Genomic DNA, 24,402 nt, shown 5'->3' with positions numbered 1-24,402 from the left:
TATTTTAAAAGATAAGAAAGTGGGAATAAAGGAAGAGAACGTCATTGCGATGTTGAGAAATGCAAATAAAAAAGACTTGCTGTTGCCAAACATAACTCTCCCAGGTTAAAACACTGCAATTATGACTTGAAGTATTAATCAAAAATCTTAAATTATTACCAATATTAAGGCTGTTTACTCTCCTAAAATTATATTTGGGACTACATTTCTGATCACTGCACATATTTCACCAAAGTTTGAGTGATGCATCTTATGAATATACTTTCCCTCATTAAGTCAAATACAAGAAGTGCAACCAAGGGGTGAGTTTCTTAAATATGCAGGGGGTCCGATCTTCATTCACAGAGCAACATGGGGTCCAGTGGGCACAGGATCACAAACAGCACGGCTGAGCCACCACTCGAAACCATGCAGTAAGGAACATGATTTCCCGGAGAAACGCAGCTCCCGCGAGGAGACCTCTAAACCCCTGGGATTTCCCGAGTGGTGGGAGCGTTACGTTACCCATGCTGGGCCCCTGGGACCACAGCTGGTGCTTTACATTCAGCAGGTCGCTCACGGTGGGCTCCCAGGGCAACATGCCTTCAGTCTGACCTACACGGTGCGCGGCAGGTGAAGACTGAGTTCAACCGTGTGGGACGAGGACTCAGTCAGCGTGAGGCTCGGGTGAGCCTCCCAGGTCGGCAGTGAGCTGTGCGTGTGGCACATCGCGGCCGGGCGGGGGTGACACCACCTGAGGCTCCATGGGGAGACGGCGCCGGGAACCCTGCCTGTTCTCTCCGCGCCCCTTCACGTGGCTGCTTCTGACTGTGTGCTTCCCATTAACGACACGACTGTGAGGATGGTAGCGGTCAGCAAGCTCCCTGAGTCCTTTCCTCGAACTGTCACACCTGAGGGCCATCGCGGGACCCCAGACCTCGTGCCTGGTTTCAGAATCGGCAGAATGAGCAAGCTCGCACTTTTCAGGTTTGCGCTCTTAACCTCACAGTCTGGTTACACAGGGTAACAAACAGCAGAAAAGACTATCACAGTGAAGTTTTCCAGAGAAAAACATTTTCTTAATGAAAAGAAAAGAGAGCAAAGTGAAGAAACAGCATTATTTTTCCCAAGAGTTTTTTTAAAAATCATTCTAACCAATATCCTAAAGCTAACATATGCCTATTATCTTAACAACAGGATGTAACTGTCTTGACCTCTTGCAAAGCATGGCAACGAACACACACGTGCCCTACGTCCCTGCACGAGCTACAGATACGCCAAACAGTACAGGTATGGCCTGTCCCAAGACCCATCGCCTACCCTGCTCCTCTTTCTCTATACACACATGCACACACACCCGCACGCACACACACGTGCACACACATGCAGGCATACATGTACACACACACATTCTAAGGTAGTGCTTATCAAGTCTCACAACAGCCCGGCGACTGCATACAGCACATGCCCTGGGCACAGTGCAGACACAATACTGGCTGGTTGGTTTTGTAGCATCACAATCAACGCAAGGACTCCCTCAAAAGAGGAAACTCTGCCAAAGACACAAATTAGCCTCCAGGTTCCTGAAAAAGCAGTTAACTAAGTTATTCCATTTCATCACATGACATCCTGTGATCCCCTAGACAATATGGTCACTGGGCTGAAGGGAACAATCGTAGGAATTGTCACTTTACATGGTGTGGGGGTGACGTGTTAATGAGTGGGGTCCATGATGAAATTTATAAATGGTAAGGAGACTTTCTCACACACAAAATGTGTAGAGAAAATAGAGAAAAATATTAGAGGAAACCAAAGCATACGTATTTAAATTCAAAATTCTTTACATGTCAAATGGAGCCAAAAAATAAAACTGTGAGTCATAATTGCTTGTTTGTACCAACCCTACTTCATTATTTCTTCATTCATTCGTTTGTACACATAATGGGCACACATCCTGAGTTGAGGAATGAGAGTGAGCGTGACCCTGTGCACTGACCATCTTTTGAATGGCAAGAGCCCGGCGGGGGACCGTGGGGGTGACTCTGAGCTCAGGAATCCACACTGCACTAAGGTCGCAGGTGAACACTGATGCACAGTGATGTCTGGCAGAAACTGCTCCTGCAGGACGGTCCCCTGGACAGGACGGCCGTCTGAGGGAGTCACTGCGCCCTCCAAAGCACCTGCCCACAGAAGCCATGTCCCGGGACATCCAGCCTGGCCCTCTGACATCTGTTTAGCCCTAAAGCCTGCGGCCATCTGTCTACAACACCCCCTGAGAAGCACTGCGGTGAAGGTCCCAGGCCGTCCTGACTGTTCCCTGTGAAAGTCCCAGTTCCTGCATCTCTCTGGCTTTTGCTTGTTTCCCATTTCTCCCCAAACCATCGGCATAGATAAGCTAACTGAAGCAGTAACAAGTCAGCTCCAGTGAGACTTCCTGGTGATGGCCTTTCAATGCTTTCGCCCAGAAACTACATCAGAAACACCTGGAGCCTTCTGGAAGGATCCCTGCGTGTTCACAAAACACCAGTCAGGACGAACGTTCAGCCCAGGGTCCCTCTAAGCCAGAGCACCGGCCAGCCGGACGCCTGGGGAGCCTGGCACCGGGTCCCCAGCCCTCAGCGAGGACTTTTCCAGGAAAGTCGGAGGGAGCAGGAATTGTAGACGTGAAGGGATCGGGCACATGAGACACTCACACAATTACCCCTCCAGATGCGCCAGCTGGGGGACTGTCTTCACCTGCCTTTGACTGATGCAAAGAAGGGAAACTGCAAACAGCACTGTTCTCTGAGGATCACTCCAGGTTATGAAAGCACGCCTTACTCAGGCTTCACGGCCTCTTTCCATACAGGATAGATACAAACAACCCGGAAACATCACGAAGCCAGTCTTGCCAGCTTGCATTGGTTACTGCTGGAATTATCTACTCACTAAATGTATATTACATCGCATCATATCGTGCTACATTACACTGTGTTAGTGAGGATGACAGTCCACATAGGAACCCGTGACTGACTTGCCTCGATTTTCCAGAAATAATAAGTAAGAACAACGACCTAACTTAAACGAGGTCAGGAGTCAATGAAATTAGTTTGTACTCCCCTGCATATGGGCTTTGGAACACGTTTCTTCAAAAGGAACTAGAAACAGGCAAAATAATCTGCGGCACACAAATACGAGAGAGGAAGAGAAGACAGGGGAGCGCGGCTCTGTGATTTGTCAGAGCCTAAAGCTCTTCATTCTCTTAGGTTCCACCCAACTATGTATCCACTGGCCAATGTGGTCTAGTTTTTTTTAAATGTGGGGGGTGGGGTGGAGAGAACACATCTCAGCCGCTCAGTGCTGAGGAGCTGCACAAATTCAGGTGCTTAAAATGTAATACATCTTCACTCCAGAGAAGAGTGATAACTTGAAGGGACATTAAAAAGAAATGAAATACAAAATTTTCTCCTTCTTAAAATGCACTTCAGGCTTAAAAATCATGTACCTTTGAAATAAATGCTGTATATATGAAACAAAACTAAAAACTTTGAATTAAATGTGAAATTAGTCTTTAAATCATTAATAACCTATTTTCTTTTTAGCAGAAAATGAGTATAATTTAATTCCATTTTTAATCAAAAAGTACACACGAGCTTATATGTGTGTTTGCATAAAATTATATACATGAGAGTGAAAAACAGAAATACTCACAACAGGTTGTCAGTTTTAGTTGTTGGACAGGGTTCGGGCAAGATTAAATGAGAAGCAGGGAGTAATGCGGGGGAAGGAAGGCAAGAAAAGAAAAAAAAGACTAAAAAGTCAGCGTGTTAGACACGGCCCCATTCATACATTTATAAAATGGTATGTGCAGGTTGGTATGTATAAACATATTTTTACAACAGCATTAGAACTTCATTTAGTTTATTTCATGAGAGATTCTGAAAAAGAACACCCCTAAAAATGCTAAAAAATAAAGAGTTTATTCCTTCAGCTTCAGTATTGACCTGCACTCATCCGTCTTCCTTCACTCTACTCAGAGAAGGGAATATCTGCTGCTCTTTTTAACTTGACCAGCGTTAGAAATGCCTTCCCAGGCTGAACCCCCCTCCGCTCCCCTCCCGAAATGCGCCTGCATAAAGACTACTATCAAATAAGACAACCCCTTGATCTCCTAACTTGAGGAGCTAAAGCTAAGGGTCAAAGTTGGATGGGTGGAAACAGAAACGGGACAGAAACCGGGCCTGCTCTGCGAAGTACGCCGCATCGCGGTGTTTCAGCAGCTGTGTTTAAATATCCCTAACCACCGTCCATCAGCGTTTTTCACACTGTTACTATCAGCAGTTATTTGTCATTTGCTGAAAGTTCCGCTGGGCTTTAATTCCTTCTCTCTTAGTTGCACGCTCCCTACCCAGCGAAACAGGTGTCTGTGTCCTCACCAGGAAGCAGCGTGAGCGCCCTAACCAGTCTTCCAGCAAAAACCACTGCTCAGACACAGTTTCAGTGACTGCCCCTTAGCTCCTTTGGCAAATAGGCGTATTTTCTAGTAGTAGGAATTTATCATTATGTTGGGCAGTGAATGAGCACATTTCATGGTTTTAATTATTTCCTTATTTTTCTTTATAATAAACTAATATGTCATCTTTTCTGAGCTGTGAGGTGAAACCCCCAAGGTGCTCTGTCACGACAGGAGAGAGTTCTCAGGCCGTGCAGCGCAGCGTGGTCAGCGGCACGGGGCTGAGAGCCAGCGTCGCTTCCCGCCCGGCAAACCCAGGCCAGCGCGACGGCTCCAGCAGGTGGCGCCGCGCCGCCCGGGGAGGCCCACTTACTCTCGTAGCGGAGGAGGAAGCCCACGCTGGACCGGCTGTTGTCGGTGGTGAAGAGCAGGTGCATGAAGTTGCCGGTGCTGACGAGGAACTGCGGGGCCTGCGTGCCGTGGTACTCCCCGATCAGCGGGGATGCGCTGGCCGGCCCGTCTCTGACCTCCAGGGTGTCGTAATTGACCTCCGTCTGGAACCTGCGGACGGGCGCATCCAGTCAGAGGACAGAGGCAACGCCCTGCTGACTCACAGACATCCCTGACATCTTCACTCGCTGACTAGAAACCCCTGTCCAGCAACGGAGACACAGCAGCACAGCTGTGTGCCCTCTCACAGACTGGGCACAGGGAGGGCTCAGGGAGGCCGCTCTTCTGGAGGGAAAATCTCACCACCACATCCCTCCCTCTGACTGAATACTCTGCCCTGTAACATCACAAACACAAACGGGGGCCCTGATTCAGCTCTAAAGTAAAAATACTCTGAGCCGTAACAGTTATTGTAAATAGATAGATCATCATCAATTAGTGAAACTCAGTCACTACGCATTTTCAAACTGTTTTTCACGATCCCCAGTGTAGCATGATTATGGATTTCTTAAAATGAGCATATTGCAGTGACATGATCTCCTAAAGAAAAAGGGTAAATCGAAACACATGAGCACACTCCAACACCTTCCCTGGGACAGAAAGTCCGTGTCTGCTCAAGCTGTGGCCTCCCGCAGGAGGAGGCAAGCACACCAGGCATGTCACTGCTGCAGAACCAAAGGCTACTTCGAGGATTTGAAAAAGTTAGAACAGCTTCCAAAGAGTGCGTCACATTTCTTCCAAGCAGGACTCACGCTTCCAGAGAGCCCGCCCGCTGCTAATTTATACGCAGCGGCAGCCTCTTGGCTGTTCTTTGATGCCACAGAGATACCATCCCTGCACTCAGATAATTTTGTAAATGGGCCCGTCTTGTCCTCAAAGAGCTAGGCCAGTTCCCAAGTGTCTGGCGGGGCTCGCAGGGAGCAGCTCAGCCCCGGGAGCCTCTGGTTCACTCAGTGACTCCCAGACAGAGAATCCCGGAGCAGCGTGGCCATCGCTCCCCAGGTCTGCATGCACACTGCTGACAGTGAGGAGGAGGGAGGGGAGAGAGGCTGTCTGAGCTTCCCGGCCTGGAGCAACAAAAAAAGACACTGAAACCAAAGGGTCCTGACCTGTCTATCATTAAAGCATATACTCCTCTGGGTGCAAATGCACAATAATGATATAATCTTGCAACTAACTTAGGATGGTTCCTGAGCTTCATTTTCCATAAAGAGGAATTAAAACAATCGGCGTAGCTCGTGGCGGGGCCAGCACACGGCCGCAGGCTGAGCCAGGGCAGCTTTGCCTGTTACTATTAAAAATACTCTCTGAAGACCCTAGGGCTTCTCAGCTATCTGAAGCCACACTCCACAAGCCTAGATAAGCATGGGCTAATGTGAGCTGAATGAGTGGCACTGAAGTTTTCACTTCTTTCATCTTTAGAGACAGGTAGGACCGAGAGGGCACGCCTCAACAGGGGAAAGTTTCCTCAGAAAGAAAATCTAAACGCTTTGCGTTACCTGCCAACCCAGCACACGCTGAGTAACAATGGCGTTGGCATGGAAGTTAAAACCTGTTTGTGCGAACACGTCCTCTACTGGGACGTCGGCCCACAGCTCATGGGGTAAGCCAACGCACTACGCATCTCATCCCTGGAAGAGCTGCGCACTACGTCTGGGGTAAAAATCACCAGTGTCTGAAGATATCAGAAAAGGTGGTACTTACAAACGGGCTTTAGCAAGCACCACAGTTCAGTAACGTCGAAAAGACAAGACTGAGAAAAATTATATGAGTATTTTCGTTCAGGCAACTGAAAATAGAATGCTAATAAATTGTGCCAAACCGAAATATACAACTACTATTTTTAGTAAATGATTTAAATCTGAGGTGCTTCTGGGAGCCAGGATGTGCACCTGCTCTCTCCCTCTCAGTGCCAGAGCATGTGAAAATCAACAAGAAATCAAACTCAGCTTACTGAGCATTTTACAAAGTTAACTTTTCCAGTGATTAAGATTAAACGGACGCAACCATTCTCTCACATAATGAACACATAAACCCACGTTTCTCTTTTCTTCTGAGAGATTTTCCTGCTGGAGTTATAATTATCCTCTCAGATACAAGTAATAATATCCATAATAACTCCAGATACAAGCACTTAACGAGCAATAACATGATTCTTGCTAAACCCCGTCCTGTGTGGACGCGCACTACTGTATATAAAATGCACAAGGTCCTACTGTGTAACACAGGGAACGACATCCAATAGCTTGTAATAATCATTAATGGAAAGGAACCTGAAAAAATACACACATGTGCCTACATATGTGTATCACTATGCCGTGCACCAGACACTACCACAACACTGTAAATCAGCTATATTTCAGTAAAAATTTTAAAAAACCCAACTTTTCCTCTATGGATTCTATTATTAACTATTAGAAAATAAGTTAAAAAAAAAAGGAAAAGAGAGAAATAATGTAACAATGTGCATCTGTCTCAAGGCATTATAATACTCTGAATATCAGAGCCCCAAACTCAGTCCAGTTAAGGAGGGCATCATTAGAGAAAGCCCGTTTGCTCACATATTAAGCCTGAAACACTAAACAAAGGTATTTCCTCGGATTTTAAAGCATACAGGACCATCTCAAAGCATTTTTGGTTCTTACTCTTCAAATCGATTTCATTGTTGAGACACACTGGACAATATTTTATCCTGGAGAATTTAAACAGCATGCTCTTTTAAAGATTATCAAATGCAATTATCAGACAGCTAAGCCAAACAACATTCCAGCACTGGAACCACTCAGAGCTAACCAACAGGTTACGAGGAACCCGGGGCACACAGGCTGTTGCCAGCTCTGTATCCGAAAACCCGCCCTCCGGGTCCCCGCGGCCATCAGCAGAGCGGGAGAGCTGTTCCCTGTGCTGTTCCAGCATCACCTAACGGACCAAAAGGGCTCAGCTCACAATCACACGCCGAGCAGAATTTATCCCACCCTCAAGTCCAAAGTCCAGACCTGGACTAAAGAGTCAGTGATGTGAGCGCCGGGAAGTGCCCATCCAGGACCGCCACCCCCGTGACCACCCCTGCAGAGGCGCCTCAGCTGTGCTACGAGAAGATAAAATTCCAGAAGAACGGAATGTATCATTCCAGTGCCTATCTCATTGTGAGAGAACTCCTTTGGGGGAGCCACTGAAAAGCTGTCACAGTTCTAAGACTTAAGATCCATTTAAATAAAAACATTGAGCATGCATGGGGTCGTCAGGTCCAAATTAATGAAACGAAAGATTTTTTCCTTACCGATCAAATGTTATTTTGATAGAGTGTCCTGGTTTTGCTTCAATTATCCATTCGCAATTTAAAGAATCTTTGTAATACCCTGGCCATCCCGGGGGCAAAATCACCCCGCTCGAAGCTGTCAGATGTCCGCCGCACGGGGCTGAAAGATGACAGAGGTGTCAGGAGGTCAGCTGCAGACGTGGGGACGTGCAGAGCAGCACCTCAGGCAGGAAGGTGCTCCTGACCTCCTGCTTTCTCGTGTTCAGGCCAAAGCTCCCCCCAAGTAACGGAGATCGCTGAGGGCAGAGCACAACCCACCCCTGGCCCCTGTCACCCACCTGCACCCACGCGCTCATGTGGTCGTGGCACCAGCCGGGGGAGTGGTCTGTGCGAGCGACTTCTGTGAGTGATCACGTTCCACCATCACGACAAAGCCCTGAGGCGCCAGCACCATGGACACCCACATTTCACGTGGATTTGGAATTCAACAAGTGTCTCTTGACTACCAAACTTAAAAATACTTCACGGCGAAAATTAAAATACTCAGCGGTGTGTGTCTGTGTGTAAGGATACACTTTAAAATACATGTGTGCATTTATTCACTTCAGGTTGTGTTCATTTTATTAAAATAATTGGCCACATACATCTTACTAAACTGTTTGTGAATATTAAAAAACAAAACAACTGTGACCAACGTACCATCTGGTGGGGACATTAATACTGGGGGCTGTGCATGTGCGGGAGCAGGACATTTGTGGGACATTTCTGTACCTTCTCAATTTTGTTGTGAGCCTTAAATTGCTCTAAAACTGTCTTCTTTTACTTTAAAAATCTGTATTTTTTTGGTATTTACTGGAGATACTTTTTTTTAAAAAAAGCTTTTCTTAGCTCATTATGCATGGACCGTTCTGATAGGGAGGTTTTGAGTATATACTCTCTATTTTTTTAACCTGAGTAAACATTAAAGGTAATAGCTTCCTTAATTTTTTCCCCTTTAGTTTTCTGACACAGGTAACCGGAGTGGAAACGTCAAGAAGAAAATTCGTTGGGCAGTATTTACGTCATCGGCATTAAGGGCGACAAAACAGTTCACTGAAAATCATGTTGCTGCTATGAGTTGAAGTACGCCCTCCACTTCCAAAGCCGTATTTTTGATTCCTAACCCCAGCACCCCAGAATGCGACCTCGTGTGAAATAAGGCTGCTGCACACATGACAAGATGAGGTCCCTAAAGCGGGCTGTAGTCCAACGGGACTGGTGTCCTTAGAAAGGGGGGAATTCCGGCACAGACATTCCCACATGGAGAAGGCGGGGGTGATACCTCTGTGAGCCAAGAGAACCCCAAGACTGCTGAGCAAACACCAGGGCGGGGAGAGGGGCCCGGAGCAGACCCCCCTCCCAGCTGCAGGGGGCCAGCCCTGCCGGCGCCTGGATCTCCAGCCTCAGGACTGTGAGAAAACACACTTCTCCTGTCGAGGCCTCTGTTCTGCAGTGCCTGCTCACGGCAGCCTAGGGAACCAAGGCAGGTGACTGTCTGTTCTCTAGGTCAGAGGCACCGCTTCGAAGGAGAGTCAGGGCGCACCTTCGCAGCGGGGCACGGTGGAGCTCCAGACGACGTTCCCGTCCTGCAGGACACAAGTGATGGACTCCGAGCCCTGTGTCTTGACAAAGCCGTCATCACAGTGGAAGGAGACGGAGCTCCCAAGCAGGAACCGGTCACCAAAGCGCCGGCCGTTTATGGGGATGCCGGGGTCGTGACACTCGTTTTGACCAAACGCTGGAAAGAAAGAGGAAAAGTGTAATTAGGATAAAAATTATTTGAGTATTAATACTGTGTACTAAAAGAGAAAACAGAATCAGCTATAAAGCAATTTATTTTCCTAAATTTCAGCTATATTTTTAAAGATAAATACATACATTCAGTGAACAGTCTCCATGTCTAGAGAGACAGAAAGAGAAGACAGATGGATGAACAGACATCACGCTGTGCACGTGGCGCTTCACAGTCTGAAAGCGCTTTTTCACCAAGAAAAACATAGAAGTTTCAGTGGAAGGTAGAAAGCATTTGGTTCCAACGTATCTAGGTTAGCATCGGGCTCTGTGTTCACCGCCTGCCCCGAAGCAGGTTACCTCGCTGATCTGGTGCCCTGAGCCTGGTCACCTTTACTGACAGCAGGGAAGCAGGAAGCCTCTACGCCAGTTAGTGAGGCTTTAAATGAAATAGCACCTGGAAGACCTTAAGCAGATCCTAAGAGAAGTGGGCAGTCAGTAAATTGTAAGTCATACTGAATATTGTTCTCTGACTTCATTCCCTCAACAATGCAGTGTAAGCAGATGCTTTCAAACACAACCTATTATACAGATGAGGAAACTGAAGCAGAGGAAAGTTAGTTGTCTTATCAAAATTCACTACATGCACACAAGGGCAGGAATTCGAATCCATGGCCCCTGACCCCAAGTGCCTCAATCCTTTCTGCTACTCTATTGTGTTGCCTTGGGGACACACAGGCAGATGGAGGGAAGGAAGGCAGGAAAGCCAGAGAGAAAAGTCACGTGAGAGACCCAGTCTTCTCTCAGGGGGATCAAGACCCCAACCCAACTGGAGTGAGGGGTCTTCTCGGTCCTCTGGACGGTGCTATGTCATTGTGTGAATTACGACTATAAAGCCCTGAGTGTCGGCCCTGACATCCAGCGTCACGCCACATGAATGGGGAGGATGCAGGCATGGCCGGGGCACAGGCACTCACTGGTGTAGGTGATGTTGAACCCCCGGCCGGTGGTGGAGTGATCCGACTGGAACTCCAAGCGGACGACATGCCCGCTGCTGGCCAGCTGGGAGGGCACCTCGTTGCCAGAGAACGTGCCCAGGACCGTGATGTCTGGTACCCCGTCGTCTTTGACTGCCAGGAAGTCAAACTGGGGCTCCACATCGAAATCGTTGAAGATGAGGTGAATTCTGCTGCCCGGCTCAGAAATAATCAGCCAGACGCAGTTCATGTTGTTCCCGTACTCTTCCGGGTAGTTTGGTGAGAGGATGATCCCTGACGACGCCGTGAAGTTGAAGAAACACGAAACTGCGAAGACAAATGTGTTTTCCAACAGCCGTGAGCTGCCTACCTGCCAAGGACGAGGAAAGGTAGCCCGTCCCTGCAGGAGCCTGGGGTCGCCCAGCTGTTGCCCAGTAAGGGCAATTCTGGACCATGATGTTTCCTCTCTTCTCAACAGAATACCTCATTTCACAGAGAGCAAGCCGAGCCCACATGTAATCAAGTGTAGGCGTGGTTCAGAAACGGTCCTGTCAAGCTGACCCAAACTCACGGCAGATGTTAAAATTCCTAGTTACAACTTGGTGCCTTCAGAAGAGCAAACACCAATGCAGGAAAGTCTGCCTGCACCTTGGGAGCACTTCCCAGAAAACAGCACTGGTTCTGGGCAGTCTTCTATGGCAACTTTTCAATTCATATTTTAAGTTTGCCTTTAAAGTGCACTTTTCCAAGTTATCCAGTTTTTTTATTATTATTTACAGGATAACAATGATTGAATAATAACATAAAATCTGATCATGTCCTGGGTGGACAACATAAAAGTCTCTTGGAATATTCACTCAATGTGCACTCAAAACTCATTTGCACATGTGTTCTTTCTTTTTGGAGGGAGTATCTGTTGGACTTATTTCTAGGCTGTGGATTTGCTTATTATTCCACATAATTTCATGTTTCCCAGCCACTGCTATTATTTAGTTGCCAAAAAATCCTGCTTTCCAACTGGCTACGAAGTCCTTCTCTACTTGTTAAAAACCCTTCTGAGGAAGCAGGCGGTTCTCCCATTGAAATCGAAAGTGACAGCATGGCCATGCTCACAGCCTGCGTGCAAGTGTCAGGGGACATCACTGGGTCACAGAGACCCCGGGACCTACTGATGGCCCACACAGCCCGGCATCAGCCCCTCCGGACGGAAGGGACACTCTAGGTCAGGGTCTGTCTAGAGAAAAGCTCTCAGCGACATCTTCTCAATGGACATAACATCACTGATCGGTTTTAAATCAGCCAAGAAAGCAGGACAGGTGGTGTTGGGGAACGCCCTCCCTGGGTGGGGGGTGCTCAGAGCTGCTGCCCTCAGCGCCCACCCCGCCCTTCCCCCGCTCTCCAGGAGCCCCAGAGCAGGCCCGAGTCCAGGCGCAGCACTCACACACGCAGCTGGGCTTGTTGCCGGACCACTGGTTGTTCTGCTGGCACGTGATCACTCTCTCCCCCACCAGCTCGAAGGCCGCCTGGCACTCGAAAGTGAGCGTGTCTCCGTGGAGGAAACTGCTGCCCGTCCGCTTCCCGTAGGCAGGGACGCCCGGGTCCCCACATCCCCCCTTCTCAATTTCTGAAAAATGGAAAGACGAACCATTAGAAAATAGACCATAGACATTTCAACAATTTAGAAAAGGAACGATGGTTTATTTCTGCATCACGTCCATAAACAGTTTCTAAAGGATGCTCAGGTCGTCTGTTTGTAAGATCTAGGAAAAAAGGAGTAAGTTAAACACAAGAGCAAGGTACGTAACTCACGGTCTTTCAAGGGCTGCACAAGGCTAACGGCGTGTGGACGGCGCAAGTGCTACAACTGGCAGGCGCGTCTTCGCGGCGCCCCCACCTGCTCTCCGTCATCGCCGCCGTTAAAGGGTAAACACGTTTTGTTTTAATCGATGTGTTTTTTAATGAAAAACACAAGTAATGTAGTTCACTTCCTACTGGATATTTAAATCAGTATATTAATTTGAATATTCTTTCCCTTAAATTAATGTTAAAACTCATTTATGAAAACAAAATGAATATATTTGTGGTCTTTGGATGAAAAGAAAATATGCAGAATCAAGCCAATTTTCATTAAAACATGATTGTAATGAAAAGTGGATACAAATACAAAACCGTCCATGTATTTCAACTTTCCTCCATCTTAAACGTTAAGGACACTGAACGTATCACCTAAAGTATGTTACTCATTTATTCATACAAAAATATTTTTTCAGGGCCACCTAAGCTTCAGGCTCTGTTCTAGGTAATGAGGTTGGCGGACAAACGAGACACAGCTCCTGCGCGCTCGGGGCTTACATCACACGGAGGGAACCAGTAACGCTTTCTGAGGTGATGTTAGGTAGTCTGAAGCCAAGTGAAGGTGGTCACAGGGTTACAGGGCAACGGGTGGAGGAGGAGGCAGTTTAGTCCTGAAGAGTCTCCACTTTCACATCCTCAGCTTAGTACTTCCTACCTCACGGAGCAGCCGTGAGGCCTAAACCGGGTCGTTCACGCAAGTGCCCAGCGTGTAGGGCTCGAACTGTCGGCCATTATGATGATTATCAATGCAGCTCAGGCTTCTAGAAGTTCCTTTCTGCCTCTGTGATGCTGACGTTCATAACTTCTGAGAGTGAAATACATTGCGGCATTTTGGGTAATACCACTTTCTATATTCACTGAGTCAGGGAACTCAGAGCAGAGCGCTCAGAAAGAACATGGTTGCAGACACACAGTGCGACTGTGGACGAGGTCTTTCTGACGCTAGGGCTGAGAGTGCAGGGCGTGCAGCGGTCCCCCCTTCCATGAAAGATGTGGTGTTCACTGAATCCAGATTATCAGCTCTGTTGGTTTTAGCTTCTCTGCTGCCAAGAACTCCAATCCTAGGTTACTGTGAAGATTCTGCCGACCCATCTGCATGTGCTTGGTGGCCCTGTGCTCTAGGCGAAAAGGTATCAGACTGACAATCTAGGTTCCATCCACAGAGCTTTCATTTAGTAACCATGGAAACTCGGTTTATCATTCTCTTTGATCTTTTCCCCCCCCAAAAAAAATTGCGGAGCATATCCTGTGCTGGGACCAAGAGTGAGTTATGACCTTCAGGAAGTCCACAGTCCAGTACTTTGAATGGACGGATGGACAACCATCTGAGGGCACCCAGGGAGACATCTGTCTCATCGAAGACATTCTGGAGTGAATACTAAACATAAAATGTCCTTAAGGTAAAAATAAGTAGCCAAAGGGAAACAAGACGAACTTCCACGTATTTTGTGTCCAGCCCTGAGTGCTCATCCTGCAGGTCACGTAGAAAAGGTCTGCGTTGGTGCTGCAGCAGTCATGGTCACCCGGCAGCTTGACCGGGTCCAGAGCAACTCAGCCAAGCGCAGCATCCAGGGGGGACACCCGACTCGGGGACAAGACAAGCGATGGGCCGGTCGGTGGCTACCACCACCCCACCATTCCTTAATGACATGGTCTTCTCCGCCCTCTTCTTCTTTTCAATTTTAATTTCCAAACTCTTAATGAAGACCCAGCATTACCGGCCCCTCGATTTCAGGAGGCACCAGATCTGAGAATCTCTGAGATGCTTCTGTATTGTTATTGTCTTTCCTGGTTGATCAGAAGCTTTGAGACTGAGAGACTAACCATTGCATCTGCAGAGAACGAGGTGCCCCTCATTCCAGCAAAGTTACACAGAGCTTTCTTTTGCCTGGGCCCCTGCCTTCTGTCTCCATCAGTGGTTTAAACTTACACACACATCACAGTCACCCAGGGAGCCCCACCCCTACCAATCCCAAATTCTAGGGTCTAAACTATCTAATATTTCCTGGTGGGCCACTCAGCCACACTGTGAAGAACAGGGTTGAGGGAGGAGGGAAGAAACAGTTTTCAAAGCGGACAGTGCCGAACTCAGACTCGAGGCATTCCCGGGTCCGAGGAGAAGGGCTGAGAAGCTGAAGTTTTCATGGTGAGAAAGCCCGGAACCCACTTAGGTACAGCACCCAGCAGGGCTACCTGCTAGGGAAGTACAAGGTCTGAACAACGAACATTCAGAACTATCACTCCCTTTTCCCAGCAAACAGACTTCCTAGACCACGTCAGCCCTAGAACGTGGATCTGGAGAGGGCATCCTAAAAAAAAAAAAAAAATAATCACTGATCTAGACCATTTATAGCCCCTGGTAACAAACATTCCACAAGTAAATACATAACCACGTGTGCTATCAAAGGGAAGCTTGGAGTGGTTTCCCAATAACGGTCCTTAATTTGGACTAAAGCAAAGATTCATGCACAGCAAGAGACCCCCAAGTGGACTGACTGTATATGCCTGTTTTTAAGTAATCACATGGAAATGATTCAGTGTGTGTGATGAACCCACCAGTAAATTAAACCGGCACGAAGCAGCTACGTTATCTCCAAGCACGACTGCTCTCTCCTCCACAGGGCGGTTTAAAGGCGTCACTGTCGGTGTGAACTGGGTTTCACACAGTATCAGGATTGCATTTGGCTGCTAGTAACTAAACAGTTCAACGAACTCTGGCTTCAATTAATGAGTATTTCATTTTCCTCACGTAACAGTCAGGATGGATGTGGGGTGTGCAAAACAGGCCAGTGGGTCAGGTAAGTAAGAACCCTGTCTCTTCACTGTTATCTCCCATCGCCCTGAATGTGCCGAGGGTTGTGGTCTCACAGCACAAAGTGGCTGCTGGGTCTCCAGGTAGAAAGAAAGCAGAGAGTCAAAGTCACCAACAAGGGCAGCCAGTGGGACTCTTTCTCTAAAAAGACCTTTCCCAGAGGCCTTACCTAGTGTCTTGTTACATCTCTCTGTGCCTTGTTGGTGACCATTCCTACCTCTGAAGGATTCTGGAAATGTAACATTAGCACTTCCCAGAGTCCCCATGGAGGAAAGCACAGGAAAATCATGCTTGTAAAGTAGCATCGCAGAGTCCATCCACAACAGCTGCCAGAAAACGCTAGCCAAGTTAGAAACAACGCAGTTCCTGCCAAAGACACCATGTCGATGGGAACGAAATCCCCTCTCAAACACAAAGTCGTTGTTAATATGTTTGGCACTGTTAGCTGGTATGGTGTTTAAAAATCGTGTTATTTTGTGTTTACTGTTCAGGGAAAAAATACAAATAAGTTTTGGTAAATAAACTCGTTTGGGGAATAAATTGAGAGTTAAACAATTTTAGAACAATAAAATAAAATGCTGTTTTAGAGAAAATGTATTACTAGAACAATTTTCACATAGGCAGAAAAAAAATAGATTAGATAAAAAAATAAGAGAATGCCTGAGTGTGTCATGAATCAAGCTATTTCCTGACTTCTTTATTCTCTATTTTCTGCCATAAAGACGGGTGGGAACAAGGCGTCTTCTGCTGGGCTAGGTGACAATTCACAGGTGTTCTTCACCGGCTGGCTTCTCGTCCATTTGTGCTGTCATGGCTGGGTGGCCAGCCATAAAGACCAGAGAGAGGGGCAAGAAAAAATGAGTGAGTTTTAATTTTAGAGACCAAGGAGCAGGCTTAATAAATTATCTGCCTTGTTAGCTCCCCGCTCCTCTCAGGTGACGTTAACTGCACCAAAATGAAAGCTAGCATTTCTGACAGTATCTCACGTGCTTTTAGTTAGTGGCCCTAGAACATACACTCACTGCTTCCTCCAAGCGTGTTTCACAGCCAATTTTTCTCACAGATAGGAACTCCCACTGCTTAGAGACACACACCCCGTATCTGCGTTACTAAGATAGATGGTGGATGTTTAGTTTCTCTGCTAAGCGTTACGAAATAACATTCACTATGTGAAACTAAAGATAAACATTCTAGGTTTACTGGAGCTACTAAGACAGCTTGTGTCTACTTTGCAAAGATTATTTTTGGATTGAAATGGGCAGTTAGCTATGCATAATTTAAGCCTTTTTCTAGGCTAATTTTGTCAACTTTGCTCTACAATTAGGCACAACATTTGGGCACTTGATTATCCAATTATCTGTGCATTAGAGCAAGCCCACAATTGCTTCCGGAGAAGAAGCTTGGCTTTGCCCACAGGTGCTTCATTAGATCACCTCTGAAGAGCTGGCACACGGTCAATGCAGGCATGTGTTCTTGTTAAGCATTTCATCTTATATGGTAATGTCATTTCGTCTGAGCATATGGCTTTATCCTAATTTGGCAACACAGGATGTCTGTATTGCAAGTATTTATCTGGGAATGCAATGTTGAATTAACTGCTAATCAGTAAGTAATTCAGAAATGCCATGGACAGAATTTTGTCTCCTTATATTTCATATCCTGAAACTCTAAGGCCAACATGGTGCTATTTGGAGATGTTGTGATAAATGCATTATATTAATATAAGACACTAATGACCGGAAAAACCAGGTGTGGGGCACATGGGAGCTCTGTACTGTCCCTGGAATTTCTCTTTGCATCTAAAATATTCTAGAAAAATTATATATATAGATATATATAAACAAATACATAGAAATATTTTAAAACACATTTTCCCTACAATTTTGGTTGAGAAGTTAGCCACACTCTGAAATTTGGGGCCTGGACCCCTTGGTCACAATTCCAATCCCACTTTCAGGCGTGGGTTATGGAGCCTTCTATTACATCCAGCATCGTGTGCATGGATTGAAAGGATTCTTTAAAAATATCTGAAGGTATTACACCTTTGCACACCAACAACAAAAAAACCACTGAGAATTCGCATGCTCTCTGTGACTGAATAATCAACAGAAAAGGCAAAGACGGCACCATCTCAGCGTCGAGAAAGACAGTAAGTCCTGCAAACTGAAAATCACCAGATATGTTTAAATCCCAGAGTTCTTAATAATGCAAAATGCCACCTGAATATCATAATTTGGACACAAAAAGATTCTCATCATTGTAAATAAAAAGAAAAATGTGTGTGTTCTTGAGATGTAACATGACACCACTTCCTCTGCCATTCCCATTAGGATGGAATGGTTCATATTAGTCAAAAAAATGAAAATGGATATATTTTTTAAAAAAATGTCTCCTGACGTTCAGATAACAGTAGCACAAAGGAAAGTGCATGTAGCCGCGAACTCCCATGACAGTGACAAGGGCAGCGCTGCCTGGGTCGTAAGTGGCTTTAGCAGTAATTCCCGTCCTGTTGAAGATGCCCTGTCCCACAGGGGGAACAAGAGGGCCCACGTTTCCGTTTCTGAAGCTGTTCAGCGCCTTCTGCCCTCAATATAAACAGTGGGGGAAAACTGACTGCGTTCAGCCGGGCTTTCTCTTTCTGTCCAAAAGATGCACATGTAACCAGGGTAAGACTACAGCACCTGCACACGTGCACCTGTGACAGTGAGCCTCGGTCACTAGGACCTGTCAATACTGAACTGGCCGAAACACAGAAGAGTTCAGTGTCTGGAGACAAACACTGCCGAGTGTCGTTATCTGCAATCTAACTGATGGACTCACTTAGAGCAAGAGATTTTTATCTCAAGTAGAAGTGTGTCACTCTGAACCTCCGTCTATGCAGAATGAGAAACAGCAAACTGGAACTGCTCTGACAATATCTTCAATCATTTGTGAAATATATCAAAGCAGATGATTGCAGGTAACTAAAACTATCATTGACAGCATTTTCCAAATGTGTACCTTCCTCTCTCTCACGTTTTCCCTTAAGTAGCAGCAAGTCTAACAGCAGGGCACTTGCTGCTTCTAGGAAGCTGGGCCTCTGCTGGACGCAGGGTTTTACTCTCTGTGAGGCTCACACTGCTCCCCCGAGTTCCCTCCCACACCTCACATGAGCTAGATCACTTCTTGATCATCATCTAATTTAATATGAGAAGTTACTCTGCTCTGTAGATTAGACCTCACACAGCAAACAGCTGACTCGTGAGTATCTGAGAGCATCCTTTGACTTCAACGTTTTTTGAACGAGGACCATCACTTTTCAAGTCAGTTTAAGGGAAGGTGAGCTGGGGGCATCCAGCTCTCTCAGGGAGCTGCTGTGGCTCACTCTTCATGTCACTTGAGGCAGCTTCTCCTTGTTAAACAACAGGACAGATGACGACACAGGCAAAAATACATTGTTTTCATTCCTTGTCTCTGCCTGCTTCAAGGTGAGACACTATGGCAGCCTTTTTAAAACGTGTAAGCGTACACGCTTTTGTAAACAGGAGAAAGCATGCACTGAGCTGCCTGCACTACGCCTCGCGGCTCGCAGGGAGCGGCCTGGCACCCGGGAGGCAGGCCCTGCGTCACTGGCCGCGTCGCCTGTGGAAACACCGGGGGAGCCAAACAGAACGTGCCCAGACTTCCCTGTGCGTTGGATATGGCAGGCCTCCCTTTGTTCCAAGTCGTAAAACACCACAAAGGAAACTGGACAAGAGTTCAGGCCGAAGACTTGGAAATGAAGACAGCAAGTCTCCCTTTCTTAAGAGCCAAGGTGCAGACAACAAGGAGATGACCTCTGCCTCTCCGTGGGCTTAGCTAATTAGAAGCAACTGCAGGAGCTAAGTGCTGCTGCTGATGTTTAACCAGTCAACAGCTCCTACAGACGTATTCTGAAAGACTCAAAATGAAGAGTTCTGTAGCCACGTGGTGAAAATGTTCAATAAAGATGAAGGAAAAAGAAATGACTTGGTACTAATTGAGTCTTGAATGTGGAGATTATTTTACACCCCATGGGAGCGTTTTCCCATCAATACTATTTATGAGAAGATATGCATAATTCAGATCTTCTAGATATGGAACAATTTACTAGGCCATATTCTGCAAATCTAATATTCACAACAGGTCCTGCAAAATAATGGTGCTCATAAAACTTCTGTGCCCTACGTTGATCTCTTCTGCAAGGGTTTTTCCCAAATCCGTGGAAATGTAAAGTATTTCATTTTTTCAACCAACTAATTTTAATCAAATTCAGAAATAAAACAAGAGTTCCTCTCAATAAAACAAAAAAAACCAAAAAAAAAAACCAAAACAAACCAAAACAAACAAACAAAAAAACAAAACAAAACAAAACAAAACCCTCTTTAGGGGACCAGTTGCCTCAAACAGAGGCGGTGTTTGTGTGCTGAACCACTTGCTGTCAGGGCGTGATGTTAGCACCTGCTGATGAGCTGAGCTGGTAAACCACACGGCTGCACACGCCCTCAGAGAGGTCTGAACTAACACAGTAAGATTTCCACACAGAAGACAAACTTATGGTCATAAGGGGGGAAGACGGAAGGGATAAATTAGGAGTTTGGGATTTGCAGATACTAACTACTATATACAGAATAGATAAACAACAAGGTCCTACCGCACAGCACAGGGAACTGTATTCAATATCCTGTGACAGCCCATAATGAAAAAGAATATATATGTGTATAACTGAACCACTACGCTGTACACCAGAAACTAACACAACATTGAAAATCAACTCTACTTCAATAAAAAAATTTTTTTTATAGTTTTAACAGCTGGCAGTGAAATTAAGCCTTAATTCAGTCAATAACCTAGCCCTTTGGTCAAATCACATTACCTGGCAAGAGGATCGATGTTTCTTCCCTTGAACCCCATGAGAAAATAGGCATTATTCTTCTAGTGCCTGACATCTACCATTGAAGTAGACTTTTTTTTTTTTACTCATTTAGATTTTTAAAATATTACACATGTTAAAAAAAGTCCCAAACAACTTCTACTGGACTGACTGGGGGCCTAGAAGCCATGTTCATACCATGCACCGTGAACGTTTAATGAGCACTCAAGGCAAACGGAGACACAGCCCTGCAGCCAGAACGCTACACAAAAATGTCTGTACACATACACGCATATATATATATAAACATCTCATCCTTTCCCCCATGGCACACCTTCCACGGAGATCCAGGGGCATCTGCTACGCGAAAGATGCTGTAACACTACTATTACCAATGTTAATAACATAATATTCAGTAACTGCTTAGTGCTTAGAACCATGTAAATTAACTAATACCCGTTATATAAATTTTAGACTAATTTATGATCATCATGTGAGCAAGGGCTGGATCTGCTTTGTTTTTCCTCTTTTTTTTTATTATTTTTTAATGCTGAGCACAGTGGCGGGCACGTAGCAGGTGTTTAATTTATATTTAACATGTGGATACCGTTTATGCCACTTTCTCTCCTCTTTGTAATAGTTCACAACACTTCTGAAAATGTGTGATATCAATTCTATCATTTATCTCATTTTACAGATAAAAGAACTGAAACTTGAAGAAAGCTAAGTAATACCCAAGCATTTAACAGCCTCGGTTGCAGATGGTGAATGTAAGGTTTACACTCAGGGTTTTCTGGCTGCATTATCAGAACTCTTAGCCCTCTCTTCCTATTCCCAGCTCCTCTGCGGGAGCGGGGCTCCTGCTGGTGAGGGATCCTGGGAGAGCTTCCAGGCTTCGGTGCCCTACGGCACAGGAGCGAGCTGGTGGACGCGTGAGGATGCTGCCAAGATGCCCACGGGGCTTCCCCGCTGGCTCTCGACACAGACGGAGGGGCTCTGGGCATTTCACAATCCCGCTGGGACACAGGTGTCTGTAACAGCTGAAAAACAGGGCCCCCATACCTGTATCTACTTACAGATGTAACATCTGGGTTCTGCTGGCCCTGCCGGACCCTGGTTAGCACCCTTTGCCCTCGAGAAGTGCGTGACCTTGGATACTCAGAATCTTCCCCGTTCCCGTGTTCCCACTGTGATGTGCCAGTCTCTGCATTAATTCTACCTGGCCATCAGGACATCACTCTGAGATGTGAAAAAGGGCTGAACCTGCATTCCCCTTGCGTCCCCTCTGCCCCATCTCACCTGATGCCTGGAGGGCAGAAGGGCGCCCTCCACCCCAGTAGGAGAGTTAAATAGCATTTTACATGAACTTACTCCTATTTTTATTTGATTTACTTCGTCCCCACCACTAAGCTACTGTCAAGGCTTGCTTACTGGGTTTCCTCTTTGTGTTCAGGTAGAATGTCACCCACAGGCCTGCTGAAATGAAGATAAGACACACCACCTTTCTCCCTTTTCCTCTGTGCACAACAGGCACATGTTCAATGACTTTTCTAGAGTTTCTTCCTGCTTATCTATAACACTGGAAAAAATAATTTTTCTTACCACATACCTGGCTTTTCCTACCAACCTAGAGATAAGTGCTCCTACCTGGAAAGATAAAATATTCTTCTTCCAGAGCTGTCTCTTAGTTACTGTCAGGCATGTTGTCGTGTAATCATTTTCCAAATGTAAATAGGTGCTTAATGCCATCAAAGACTTTAATGTGCTTATAGCAAAGCTCTTAGGCGAGTTCCCCTTTCTCTGTAATTCCTGCAGTGGCCTGTTCTCAGCATACTGACAAGCCACCGTGGTCTAAGAGTTTGAGAGCCCCGCTGGTATTCTCAGTCAGCAGATCACCAGAAAACTGACTTATTCAATTGTCTGGTGATAAGTTTTTCCCTTTTTATTACAGACATTGTGGTCGTGAAGAGGCATAGGGAGAAAGCTGAATGTGGCTATGGAAAAAAAATGGACTACTTTATAAGAAAATAAAATTTTACATAGAATATTTCAGGTGGAGGATGCATGCACACTGAATGTAGAAGGTTCGAGGAACAAGCAAGTCAAGAGTTTATTCTTAAAAATTCTCCAGTAGTGAAAATATATTTACAAAACTAGAGTTCACAGGGAGCTTCAGCAGAGAGTGACTGCCAGGCCTTTGGTACAGACACACGAATGGGCGTCTTTAGAGGTGCCGTCAATATTCCTTTCTTACTGAAAGGGAGTAATCATTTGCAAACTGGAACCCCATGTATATTCTACACTGTTTATATGAAATAAATGTGCTTTGGTATGCTTCTCAGCACGACTGAACACACACACACACACAGAAAGCATGTAGTAAACCATGGAAGAGCATAGGTTTTCAGGAAAGAAAGGGCAACTGTCAGCCTCTTCCAAAAGCACATGACGTGGGAGATGCATTTTAAGATGTGGGAACAAATAGCTGAGAAAGTGAGTTTATTGAAAAGTGATACAGTAATAACCTTGTGGTTTTAAACACTGAAATCTAAAAGATACCTTGTATCTGTAGTTTAGAAGGTTAGACAGTCATTTTGATAAAATATGATAGAACTTCAAAGAAACAATGGAAGAAAAAAAGTTGGATGACTTGTGTGGAATTGTAGCCACTGACATAACGCAGTTACTTCTCTTCAAAATTCTTCCTGTCTCTTTGTTTTCCCATCGTTTCATTTTGTTTTGGTTTCCTCCATGGGGCCTTCCATTCTATAGCAATTTTCCTATAAACATTTCCTATGAGAATTGTTTCTGCTTTTCAAGTTGGGAATTAAGCAAACAACATGTTTTCTTGATTTCCCCTTTGTTCCTAAATTGAAGACTCTCTTTTCTGTCTGTGGTGGTGGCACGCGGTGTGGGCGGTTTTCTTCTGGCTTCGTTTCTCGAGCTCCCTCCCTCCTGTAATTAGCACCGTCCTCTGTGTCCTCCCCAAGGACTCTGCTGAGCGGCCTGAATGGTGTGTCGTGGAGCCAGTGTGGGCGCCACGGTGGAACAGCGACAGGCACCCTCTGCCAGCCCGTCACCAGCCATCAGGCATCGGTGTTAACTGTTATGGTTTTCGTTTCGGTAAAACGACAGAGCATCTGCCTCCCTGCTCTTCCTTTCTTCTGGTCTGCAGCTGCATTCAGGTTTGCGTTGGCTTTTGATCCCTCCACTTAAAAGAGATACGAGCAAATCCCTCCCTGTCCAGTTCCCGGCAGAGACAGGGCTCCTGGCGGTGGCTCCGTCAGTCCCTCCTGGGCTGAGATGCCCTTCATGCTCTGTTTTCTGGCTGCATCACCTGGGAAGAGTCCCTGCGGACCAGGGCGATCAGCCCTTCATCACTGCAGAGGGTTCTCAGGCTGAACATTCCTGCTGGAGAGCTAAACATTCCCAGATAAAGCAGTCCCTCCTGAGAGCTAAACATCCTAGAGAAAACAGTCTCTCCTGAGACCTAAATACTCCCAGGCGAACATCCCCTCCGGAGAGCTGAATGGCCCCTTGTTGGTGGCAGAGCCAGAGCAGTGGCTCTGCTTTCCCACATGGACCCCAGGAGTCGGTCCTGGCACAGCCGAGAACACTGCTTAGAGGACCTGAGGTCTGAATAGCACGCGATGCTTTCAGCCCCCCTAGAAATACATAAGAATGCCTTTAGGGGTTTGGGTGGTAAAGTTTAAGAGAAAATCATGATAGGAAACACTCCTCGGAGCACGTCCAGTTCATGCCCAACATACTCCCCGGGTTTCACACCTACAGGGCACAATGACACAGACGTTTTTAAAGGCCTCATTTCGTTTTCAGGTCGATATAATCCCTATGCAAAATGTATCTGATTACTAGTAGACGTTCACATACTTGATGGTAAAATTAAATATCGAGATGAACTGATGACTTTTCTGCTTAATTTCTTCCAAGTGTTTATTATAAAGAGAACTAGTCGCTCCAACACTGTTTACTCCAAAT

General features: G+C 46.1%; 1 protein-coding gene across 1 annotated transcript in view; it reads right to left on the bottom strand.

Moving 5' to 3' along the window:
- Positions 1-24,402, bottom strand: part of CSMD1 (CUB and Sushi multiple domains 1) — a 1,664,412-nt gene that overhangs the window by 221,531 nt on the left and 1,418,479 nt on the right. The window contains 5 exon segments of the mRNA XM_032468715.1: positions 4,785-4,972; positions 8,142-8,280; positions 9,703-9,897; positions 10,868-11,194; positions 12,309-12,491. Of these exon segments, the coding sequence (XP_032324606.1) occupies positions 4,785-4,972; positions 8,142-8,280; positions 9,703-9,897; positions 10,868-11,194; positions 12,309-12,491 (1,032 nt within the window).

The sequence above is a fragment of the Camelus ferus genome, chromosome 26 (genome assembly GCF_009834535.1).
Source record: "Camelus ferus isolate YT-003-E chromosome 26, BCGSAC_Cfer_1.0, whole genome shotgun sequence".
Classification (NCBI taxonomy): domain Eukaryota; kingdom Metazoa; phylum Chordata; class Mammalia; order Artiodactyla; family Camelidae; genus Camelus; species Camelus ferus.
Note: the sequence above shows the minus strand (reverse complement) of the source record. Positions and strands in the feature narration are given on the sequence as shown.